The sequence below is a fragment of the Lampris incognitus genome, chromosome 6, assembly GCF_029633865.1.
Source record: "Lampris incognitus isolate fLamInc1 chromosome 6, fLamInc1.hap2, whole genome shotgun sequence".
In the NCBI taxonomy this organism is placed as follows: domain Eukaryota; kingdom Metazoa; phylum Chordata; class Actinopteri; order Lampriformes; family Lampridae; genus Lampris; species Lampris incognitus.
The window spans coordinates 930,383-942,042 of NC_079216.1; the positions used below are offsets into that span (position 1 = coordinate 930,383).

Consider the following 11,660-nt stretch of genomic DNA (forward strand, 5'->3'; position numbering starts at 1 on the left):
GGCCCCCGGAGCTGCAGCTGCCCACTGCTCGTGTACAAAAGGATGGGTTAAAATGCAGAAAACTAATTTCACTGTAACCTTTCATTTCATTGTAACCAACAATGGCAAAATAAAGTGACTTTCTCGCTCTTTCTCTCGTCTACTTGGCCAATAAAAGGATTCCGATTCTGATTCATGGATAAGTGAATGTCTTAAATACACCAGAGACAGTATCAAAAGGACATTTGTTTGCATTTAAATCTCAGGATTGTAACTTCAATTCATGCTCTTTACACACCAACAGATAAAAAAAATACCATTCGATCTGAATCCATTTCTCTTTATTACAGTGAAACATCTTGACTACAAAACAACGTGACCAACCACAACATGGCCGTCTGAGCCAACAGTCTCCAGTGTTTTTCTGATCCCAAATACAAAGTGAATGTCAATAAACTTCTTTCGCAACTTTAAAGTGATTCTGAAGAATATCGATCATCAACAGAACACAACATTCTAGGCCCAGCGGCTCTCAAAATATTATTTCTATTAGACTCCATCTGAAGACACAGTCCAAAAATCCCAGAGAACATGACCAGTATACAAAAACATCTAACTAAAAGTAAGACCGAGTGCAAATTCAAAGTAACAGTGTTGAGTTAATAAGAAAAATTTGCTAGAAATTCTAATATTCAAGTTGAACTATGCATTATGTGTGCATTCCTTCATAGAGTAATTCTATCAACAAAATAAAGAGATAGCCTGGCCTTAAAAAGTCCTTGAGGTAAATGTGAACATGTTTGAATTCACCATTTCTCACTCATTCTTGAATTCAGTAATATGAGAATCTGATGTACCAATACACACTATCCACCAAATGAATTAAAATCTTTCATGTGTTCAAGATTTGAAGTGGAGTGTGCCAAAACACAGTGGCGTCACAGTCTAAGCTTTTACCTCTCAGTTTCCCCCCTCTGACCTTTGACCTCCTCAGCAGTGCATTCCTACAGCCGTATAGGGCCCTGTCTCCCGACAAATAGTGCTGAATGGGGAGAGCTCCAGCTCAGTGGTTGTACACTCATTTTCATTGTCGCTGGCAGTGGCGGTGATGGAGGAGCGTGGCGGACCGCACTCATCACAGCAGCAGCAGCAGCAGTTTAAGAAGGCTCTAGAAAAGGGCCGGCAGAGGGAAAACAGCAGGACTGGTGTGACCGCCGACTTGCAGAACAGCAGCAGCTGGCTGACCAGATGGAGAATGTCCAGGGTGTGTTGAGGGATGCTGGCCGCCATGTAGACGCTAATGATGTTGCAGATGTTCTCTGGGATGATGCAGAAGCCATAGAGGATTGCCAGTGCCACCACGGTGCAGTTCATCTGGCTCTCCAGCTGAATCTGCTTCTTGTTCCCACGGACACGGCCTTTCTCTGCCTGGCGGATCTTGCGAGCAGTGACCAGAGAGCTGCAGATGGTGAACAGGGTTGGGAGGCAGAAGTAGCAACCGAAGTACCACCAGAGTCGCGCACTGTTGTACGTCAGACCAAGGACATATAGCGTGTCCGGCAGATCGGTGGAGATCCGGACCACACAGCGTTCACACGGCGTCACAGTGGGAGTGTTCTCATCCTCAGTGACCAGCTGTCGGATCAGAAGCTCCGGCAATGCCAACAGGAGGGCACCGACCCAGATGACCGCCAGCTTGGCAGCAGTAGAGCAGCAGTTCTCGATCATCTCGTAGTACATCTGGACGTTGGTGGCCGCCCGGAAACGGTCAATACACAGAGCGCAGAGTGTGAAAGTTGTCACTCCGAGAGACGCCACCTGGACAGGAAGCAGAAATATGAAGTTTTACCAGAGTGGAGACATTTAAAGTGGCCATATCATGCTCATTCTAGCTCTATATTTCTTATTCTGGACCACAAATAGAGTAGCTTTGCATGATATTCAATTAAAACCTATCATAATTTATCTCATACTGGCCCTTTATGCAGCCCCTCAATTCATCCTCTTTCTGAAACAAGCCTTTTTAGCTCGTTTTAGCTGTCTCTTTAAGGCCCTCTCCCTAAAAGCCCACTGCTTTCTTCTGATTAGCACATTTCTTGAAGCCTACCAAGGGGAAGCGGGGAACCGAAGCTCAATGGGCAAACAGTTCGATACAGCACTGATGTAGAAGGTGCCATAAGCAAACTATAAACCTCCTAAGTAACATAATTTCTCGTTCGTGATTGGAAATGGCAACTTCTCAAATCCATCTGTACATGTCTGAGCCCAAATCTGGAATATGAGAGTGGACAGTACGAACATCCGCAGCAACAAAGATTACAGCAGGACGTCTCGCTCATTACCTGCTTTCAATTACAAATCAGAAATAAACATTTTCTAAATATGCCCCTGTTAATCGGTGTATGTGTGGGAAATGCCTTAAAATGCTTAGTGGAAAACGTCTGCTGTCAGGGAATAACAAAGGTTACGTAGCTAGTAAAATATTATTCTCCTGTCGCCAAACTGTATAGTATATCCCTGTATCATTGGTTATTTGTATGCTGGAGTACATTAAATGCCTGTAATACTACTCAAGTAGGCCTTTTTTTTTTGTTGCAAGAACATGTGCATACATTTACCAAGAAAACCATAGTTTGACAGGAACCCAGCCATTGAGGATGCACAAGCCAGTGCATTCTTAGTGCCAGTCCCAAGCCCGGATAAATGGGGAGGGTTGTGTCAGGAAGGGCATCCGGCGTAAAACCTTTGCCAAATCAAATATGCGGATCATAAATAAGATTTCCATACCGGATCAGTCGAGGCGCGGGTTACCAACGACCACCACCGGTACTGTTGGCCAACAGGGTGCCAGTGGAATATGCTGCTGTTGGGTGAAGCAGAAGAAGAAGGGGAAGGCATGTCCAGAGGCACCACGAGAGGAGGAAGGGTAGGAGTGTGGAGGTGAGAGTCGGAACTGTGAAGTTGGCACTATGACAGACAGGCACTGGGTGGTAGTGAAGACTTGCCAGATGGCTGGACAACCACTGCAGAATTACTGAGGGAGACAGCTAGGAAGGTATTTGGTGTGTCATCAGGACAGAGGAAGGAAAACAAGGAGACTTGGTGGTGGAAGGAGGAAGTACAGCAAAGTATACAGAGGAAGAGACTGGCAAAGAAGAAGTGGGATAGTCAGAGAGATGAAGAAAGTAGACAGGAGTACGAGGAGATGCAGCGTAAAGCAAAGAGAGAGGTGGTGAAGGCAAAGGGAAATGCGTACAGTGAGTTGTATGACAGGTTAGACACTAAGGACGGAGAAAAAGACTTGTACCGATTGGCTAAACAGAGGGACTGAGCTGGGAAGGATGTGCAGCAAATTAGGGCGATCAACAATAGAGACGGAAATGTGCTGACAAGCAAGGAGAGTGTGCTGAGAGGGTGGAAGGAGTACTTTGACGGGCTGATGAATGAAGAAAATGAGAGAGCGAAAAGGTTGGGTGATGTGGGGATAGTGAATCAGGAAGTGCAGTGAATTAGCAAGGAGGAAGTGAGGGCAGCTATGAAGAGGATGAAGAGTGGAAAGGCAGTTGGTCCTGATGACATACCTGTGGAGGCATGGAGGTGTTTAGGAGAGACGGCAGTGGAGTTTTTAACTACATTGTTTAACACAATCTTGGAAAGTGAGAGGATGCCTGAGGAGTGGAGAAGAAGCATACTGGTACCGATTTTCAAGAACAAGGGCGATGTGCAGAACTGCACCAACTACAGAGGTATAACGTTGATCAGCCACAGCATGAAGATATGGGAAAGAATAATAGAAGCTAGGTTAAGAGGAGGAGAGGTGATGATCAGCGAGCAGCAGTATGGTTTCCTGCCATGAAAGAGCACCACAGATGTGATGTTTGCTTTGAGAATGTTGATGGAGAAGTATAGAGAAGGCCAGAAGGAGTTACATTGTGTCTTTGTAGATTTAGAGAAAGCATACGACAGGGTGCCGAGAGAGGAGGTGTGGTATTGTATGAGGAAGTCGGGAGTTACAGAGAAGTATGTAGGAGTGGTGCAGGATATGTATGAAGGAAGTATGACAGTGGTGCGGTGTGCAGTAGGAGTGACAGATGGGTTCAAGGTGGAGGTGGGACTACATCAAGGATCGGCTCTGAGCCCTTTCTTGTATGCAGTAGTGATGGACAGGTTGACGGACGAGATCGTGCAGGAGTCTCCTTGGACTATGATGTTTGTGAATGATATTGTGACCTGTAGTGAGAGTAGGGTGCAGGTTGAGGAGAGCCTGGACAGGTGGAGGTATGCACTGGAGAGAAGAGGAATGAAAGTCAGTAGGAGCAAGATGGAATACATATGTGTGAATGAGAGGGAGGACAGTGGAATGGTCAGGATGCAAGGGGTAAAGGTGATGAAGGTGGATGAGTTTAAATACTTGGTGTCAACTTGTACTATTCACAGAGGATTTGGAAATGTTTGCAATCACAGCATTGTAAGATGGTGACAGATGTACTCTTAGACCCCCTGGTTCAGGGACGGTCATTCCCTCTTCACATAGATGGCGTCTTTGACTCCATGTTCAAACCAGCGTACCTCCCTATCAAGGACGTGCACATCCTCATCCCAATGTTTGGAATCTCAACTGTTTCCAAACATCGGGATGAGGTGCAAACAACCATATGAAACTGGTTGTTTGCATTTCAACTGTTCTGACACTCCCGCCACATACGGAATCACCACTGGTTTACGCTTAGGCAGCTGTTGTCCTTCTCCTCGCTTCGAACAGCTGGTGCACTGTTTGGGCGTCTTCCTGGCTCAGTTGCTTTCAAACCCCAAAACACACTGCGCCAGAAATTGGTCCACCCCAAGGATTGGGTCCTCCGGCACAAACAGAGCAATATAATGTAGCTGTTAAGTACCAGGAGGAGTGCCATGACTTGCACATTGGGGCAACTAAACAGACGCTAGCCAAGAGGATGGCACAACACAGGAGAGCTAACACGGCAGACCAGGACTCCACAGTCTACACCATCTACAGGCCACGACTCCACAGGCTACACCATCTACAGACAAGAACTCCACAGTCTACACCATCTACAGGCCAGTGGCCACTCTTTCAGGGATGAGGACGTGCACATCTTTGATAGGGAGGAACGCTGGTTTGAACTGGGAGTCAAAGAGGCCATCTATGTGAAGAGGGAATGACTATCCCTGAACCGAGGGGGGCTAAGAGTACATCTGTCACCATCTTACAATGCTGTGATTAGAACCTTTCCCAAATCCTCTGTGAATAGTACACATGACCATTGTAACTCTAGTTAATGGTCACGGCAATTTGCATATGAAACTGGTCATTGTTTTCAGTCTTTATGCCACTGTATTGTTTATAAGGGTGGGGACACCTGCAGTCACTGTATTGTTTATAAGAGTGGGGACACCTGCAGTCACTGTATTGTTTATAAGGGTGGGACACCTGCAGTCACTCAATTGTTTATAAGGGTGGGGGTACCTGCAGTCACTGTATTGTTTATAAGGGTGGGGACACCTGCAGTCACTGTATTGTTTATAAGGGTGGGGCTACCTGCAGTCACTGTATTGTTTATAAGGGTGGGGACACCTGCAGACGCTGTATTGTTTATAAGGGTGGGACACCTGCAGTCACTGTATTGTTTATAAGGGTGGGGACACCTGCAGTCAGGTGAGACTGAAGAGGTCACTTAGATGATGACGAAACGTATATCTGTCAATAAATGTTGTGTCAAGATGAACTGGTTCAACTTTCTGTGATTTCCTTACCTGGGTTATTGAGCATGGATAAACACACCTTTATGTAAAGCATCTTTATCTGCAGCACCTTTATCTGGCTAAACAATATCGTAAAGGGTACAATAATTTTTGGCCAATAGCACTTACATTTGTTTTCATGAAATCATTGTAAAAGATTATTGTCCAACGTCTCAGCAAAGCAATAGGTCACACACAGGAGTGAGCAAGGTCACAGCGTGGAAGATCCAACTGTCACACTTGTGCATCTCATCTGCAAACACCTCGACAGACCTAAAACATGCCAGGCTCTTTTCCCGGAGCTTTCATCTGACTGACAGCAATGATCCCAAACTGGACCAGTGTAATGTTGACTGGGCAACTGAATGTCGTGATAAAAAGGCTCTTCTTATCACTACCAATGAGACACAGGGTATTATTTTGGCCTTCCTCCCAACTGTCAGCTGCCTCCAGTGACAATTCACAAGATAGAAATTAAACAGGTCTCTTCATACGAATACACCTGGGTGTTCGGTGAGATGCCACCCGATCACGGACAACTCAGAAGATACAGCAGTGCATTTACTTCCTTTGTAGACTCAGATCTTCTGGAGCCAGTAGCCATATTCCCCCCATCCGTTATCTGAACCGCTTCTCCTGCTCTCGGGGTGGCGGGGATGCTGGAGCCTATACTTTGTTCTGTTCTTAACATCAGTTATTCAGCTGCCTAGCTGTTAAAGCGAGAACTCTATCATCAAATCCACGTTTGTGTGACGTAGGGATGAGACGATATGGGATTATTTTGTGGGTCACGACAAAAACCCTCCTGAGAAGTTGACCTAGGTGAAGCTCCATTATCGGGGTCATCTTTAACGGGAATAATCTGAATATCCTCACGAGCGACATGACAAAGCTGTCGCGCTCCCGCTGCACTGCATGCTGGGAGTTACGCGCCATTAGCGGTTTACACTCGCACATGCGCGACTCATATCTACCGCTGACAGGTCGGGTGTTTGGCGCGGAGTCTGTTTCTAACTTCGGACATTTTTTCCTCCTCTTTTCCATCTTTCTTTTCTGCGTGACCAGGTGAGTGTTTCCTCTAGTTGTGGCTCTGTACTTACCGTCTTGTTGCTGTTTTGGGAAGGAATAGCATCCTCCGAGGCGCTACCTCCATCCTCCCGTCACGGGGTCCGGATCATTCCGCCCGAGTCCAGCGTGGTGAGTATGACGGAGAAGGAAGATTTGACTGTTGTGTCCTTCTCTCTCTCTCTCCGACATGTCACCAATGTTGTTTCTTGTCTCTTCTCCCGTGTGTGTGAATGGTGTGATGTGAGTCTCCTGTGTGCATGTGTAGTCTGTCCTCCTGTCAGGTCTCCATGGTGATGGCGGTCACGTGGCTCGAGTGCTGGCTTGTTCTGGTGGCATCTGGACACTGCTTGGCATCCTCCTCATCATATATTTTACAATTCCATGATAATTGTGTTAGCCTCTTTCAGTGTTGTATTGTGTAAATTGTGTAAACACAACATCCATTGCACGTTGTCCATCCTGGGCGAGCGCTCCTCCTCTGTTGCTCTCCCTGGGGTTTCTTCCTACTTCCTCTCACTGTTAAAGGTTTCTAGGGAGTTGTTCCTTATCCGACGTGAGGGTCTAAGGACAGGATGTGTGTACACACCAGTTTGCCTACTGAGCAAATAGGTCCACAGAGGACGCTATAGCTACATCTCTCCACACCGCCCTGACCCACCTAGAGCAGCAGGGGAGCTATGCCAAGCTGCTCTTTGTGGACTTCAGCTCTGCATTCAACACCATCCTCCCCCACAGACTGGTGACCAAACTGACAGAACTGGGCCTTGCTTATTCCATCTGCCTCTGGATTAAGGACTTCCTGTCTGAGCGCCCACAGAGGGTCAGAGTAGGCCCCCCTCCCACATCTCCTCAGCCCTCAGCCTCAGCACTGGCTCCCCACAGGGCTGTGTGCTGAGCCCCCTACTCTATACCCTGTACACACACGACTGCACCTCCGCTCACTTCAGCAACACCATCGTCAAGTTTGCAGATGACACTACGGTGGTGGGGCTGATTTTTGGGGCGGATGAGTCTGCATACCGGGACAAGGTGGAGCAGCTGTCTGTGTGGTGCAGGGAAAATAACCTGATCCTCAACACCTCCAAGACAAAGGAGCTGATTATAGACTACAGGAGGAACAAAACGGACAATCATCCCCTTTTCATCGGCGGGGACTGTGTGGAGAGTGTCTCAGACTTCCGGTTTCTGGGCATCCACATGCCTGCCCGTTTCCTGAGGCTGGAGGTGTGTAAGTCCTGAACGGAGGGCAGGTTGGCACCAATGATTTTCTCTGCAGACTTAACTGTCCGTTGTAGTCTGCCCTTGTCCTGTTTGGTGGCCGATCCAAACCAGACAGTGATGGATGTGCGGAGGACAGACTGGATTATTGTAGTGTAGAACTGAATCAGCAGTTCCTGAAGCAGGTTGAACTTCCTGAGCTGGTGGAGAAAGTACATCCTCTCCTGGGCCTTTTTGATGATTGTGTCTATGTTGGATGCCCACCTGAGGTCCTGGGATATTGTGGAACCCAGAAATCTGTAGGTTTTCACCACAGACACCATGCTGTTGAGTATGATGGGGGGGGGGGCAGTATTGGTGGGCTCCTCCTGAAGTCCACTGTCATCTCCAGTGTTTTGAGCATGTTCAGCTCCAGGTTGTTATGGCCGCACCAGAGGGCCAGCTGGTCAACCTCCATCAAAATGCAGACTCGTCACCATCCCCGATAAGGCCAATCAGTGATAGTTGTTTTGTCCACAAACTTCAGGAGTTTAACAGACGGGTCACCTGAGGTGCAGTCATTTGTGTAGAGGGGAGAGCACACATCCCTGGGGGGCACCAGTGCTGACTGTCTGGGTGCTGGATGGGATTTTCAACGTGATTTTAATCTGGGAGCTAAGTGCCTTGTTGAATAGCACCTACTCTTTAATGAGGGGAGGGAGTGTGAGACATTAATTTCTTGGTCCGACTTTACTTGTCTCAGGATTTGAACCAACAACTTTCCAGTCACAGATGCTTCTCTCAGAGCTGCTCTGCTCTAGTATCGTCAAGCCAGACTAAGTCCTTCTGAGTTTAGCATTCCCTATGCAATATATTAGAAAACATCAGACGAGAATCTGTTGAGCCAATGGGGGCGATTTAGACGACGACAGAGCGTACTGTATTTTGAAAAAGACAACAATGGCACCACTGAGAGAGGTCAGCATCCATGCTGCTATAGTGGGTTTTACCAGACACGGCAAGAATCTCGTACAGACCTAATAACTATACAGACTGACATGCTAGTGGTAGCGCTGTTTACTAGCAAACCAGCTTGTCTGGAAGTAAGGCGTTCTAGTTCTACGTCATGGGGTTTAAAGTTTTGACTAATTAAAGGCTGGTCCAATCACCTACTAGTAGTAAGTCTCTGCCCACTGACGATGCCTCTAACACGTATGAATACCTACTGAGCCTTGAAACACAATGAGCAAGGTGAAGTTCGTGGGCTGGTTTTGTGAGGCTAGCTCTGCTCAGCACACTATCAAACTAAAGCTTCACTCCCCGGTGATGTTTAGTCTCATTGATGAGACCAACATATACCACCACCAGGACCAGTTCTAGGCATGGTGCCCCCCCCCCCCAATCCTCTGCCTTGTGTCCCCCTTCATTCCAAACTGCAAAAATAAAAGTGTTTTATTTTTTCCTTGTCGATTCAGCCGATCATAACAATGCCACAATGTTTTGCTAATACCCGATTGGTTGGTTTGGCCATATAAAATATGGCGACGCAGCAACAGAGCGGTGTCACTTCTGTCTTCAGTGGTTGCTGTCACTTGGTTACTTGTTTAACTTTGAAAGGAAAATGATGAGCCATTTACAGTATAACTTCTCACGTAAACAGAAAATAGCCCTGCTAGACTGGATGAAGGCAGGTAGCTAATCTTTAATATACCAGTCCATGTAAGAAAAGATAATTGGATATAATTGGGTATAAATAAAATTGTCCTCCTGAAACAGGGGGAATGGAGGTGGGCTTAAAATTAAAGAAATTGTAGGCTTATGCACCAACTACAATGGCTTCAGCTTCAGATAAGAACATAAAACAGCGCATGTTGTAGCTTACAGTCCTGAAGGACACTCATCTTAACACTAGTTGTTGGTGGCCAACCAACACCTCTTACTGCCCTCCCAATCAAAGCAGTGTAGAACCGGGCCTGACCTCCTCTAACCTGGCACCCCTGCTGAGGCTGAACGTGCCTCCGTCTGACATTATCATATTCACATTGACAACGCTGGTTTTATTCAGACTGGTGTTACCTCTAGGTAGGGGATAAGTCTACAGGAGAACTCCCCGAGCAGCCAGTCCTTGGTCAGCTGATGGAAGGTCACCAGAGGCAAACAGAAGAAGATGACCACAAAATCCCACAGGGCAAGGTTGGCCAGCAGGGAGTTGGAGATACTCCTCATGTAGTAGTTGTGACAGACGATGCACATGACTGCCACGGTCCCAATGACCCCAACAGTGAAAATGACGGCGGCAATGATCAGCACGGCGTAGGCCCCGTAAGACTCGGCGGTGAAGGGGTACAAAGGGTTTCTGACGTGTTTCCGTCTCGTCCGCGTGTTGACCGGTGTGCTGTCGTACAGGTCCGGCAAGGTGAACTCTTCATAAAGTTCCCCGCTTTCATTGAACGGAAGTTCCGTCACCTGTTCCCGAGCCATGGCCGCAGGGAGCTGCGCCGCTTCAGAAGACGCGCTGGGCGGCTGGGGGCGCCGTTTTACCGTCACCTCAACTTTCCCTCCTTCAACTTTCCCTCCTTCAGCTTTCCCTCCTTTAACTTTCCATCCTTCAACTTTCCCTCCTTCAACGTTCCCTCCTTCAACTTTCCCTCCTTCAACTTTCTCTTCTTTAAGTTTTGCTCCTTTCAAAAAATAGAAATCCGGAAGTGTCTCTCCATGCTTGGCATTCCGCCTCTGGCGGTTGGAGGTGCGTTCATGACGATCTGGAGCACACAGCTTCCGGTCACGATTTCCTCCAACTTGCGTTTCCATGGAAATAACTTGCGTTTCCATGGAATGAAGTTCAGCTTCAGCCGCGCGCTCCCCGTCTTCTTCATCCGTCGTCAGCCTGACGCGCGTGTCCGCTTGAATTGCGTCACTGGACGTGTTGACCGGGACGTCGGCGAGCCGGACGGCTCCGGCGGCGGCGGCTCCGGCGGCGGCGGCTCCTGGCGCCTCTCCGCCGGTGTGCGGCTCCGCGGCGCGCCAGCTGCGGGGGGCGGAGGCGGCGGCAGCGGCGGCGGCGGAGTCCGAGTGGCTCTTTATCTTGTCCCACAGCAGATGACTTAGCACCGCGTCACCGCAGAGGAGGACGCACAGCAGCCGGCACAGCGCGAACAGCATCGTCTCTAGACCGAAGGAGACGCACCAGACCCGGTTCCCTACAAGCCGCCGTCCCTCTGTGGCGCCGTCGACAGAGGAAACCAAGATGAACCCATTTCTAGACCACAACACGCAGCTCCGCTTAACTGCGGCACAAAACCCAAGCCAACTTCTCGCCTGGTTGTGGTGTAGAAGGTGTAGAGCTTGCCTGAGTCCGGACTGGTTTCAGGAGAGTCTCACACCATAAACCTGAACCTGGACACTGAAACAGCAGAACCAGTCTGGATGGATCCGCTTCTCAGCGCAGAACCGCCGCACAGGAAAAGTTCCTCCTGATTTTCCTCGGTGTAGTCCGGCCTGACGGAGAGCTGGAGCCCGCTCCGAGCTGCGCGCACCATGACATGTGAGGAGGAGGAGGAGGAGGAGGAGGAGGAGGGGGCTCCGTCAAACTCCATACGTTGGTGCAGCGTCCTCACTGAGCGTCATGACAACAGCTCCCAGTTTTGTGGCATCCT

The 11,660-nt window shown here is 48.4% G+C and overlaps 1 protein-coding gene across 1 annotated transcript; it reads right to left on the bottom strand.

Annotated features, from left to right (window-relative positions):
* Positions 1 to 945: 945 nt before the first annotated feature.
* gpr37a (G protein-coupled receptor 37a) lies at positions 946 to 11,166 on the bottom strand. Its single transcript, XM_056281604.1, has 2 exons — positions 10,081 to 11,166; positions 946 to 1,797 (listed from the first exon to the last, which is right to left on the bottom strand). Exons 1-2 carry the CDS (start codon positions 11,164 to 11,166, stop codon positions 970 to 972), a joined length of 1,914 nt encoding a protein of 637 aa, XP_056137579.1. The 3' UTR covers positions 946 to 969.
* Positions 11,167 to 11,660: the final 494 nt, after the last annotated feature.

What these genes read in the sequence shown, in the direction of transcription:
- gpr37a (XM_056281604.1), bottom strand. Translation starts at nt 11,166, where the DNA reads ATGCTGTTCGCGCTGTGCCGGCTGCTGTGCGTCCTCCTCTGCGGTGAC. An exon ending in GACTTATCCCCTACCTAGAG is followed by an intron (nt 1,798 to 10,080) that starts GTAACACCAGTC and finishes CTTCCTGTCCAG; the next exon opens with GTGGCGTCTCTCGGAGTGAC.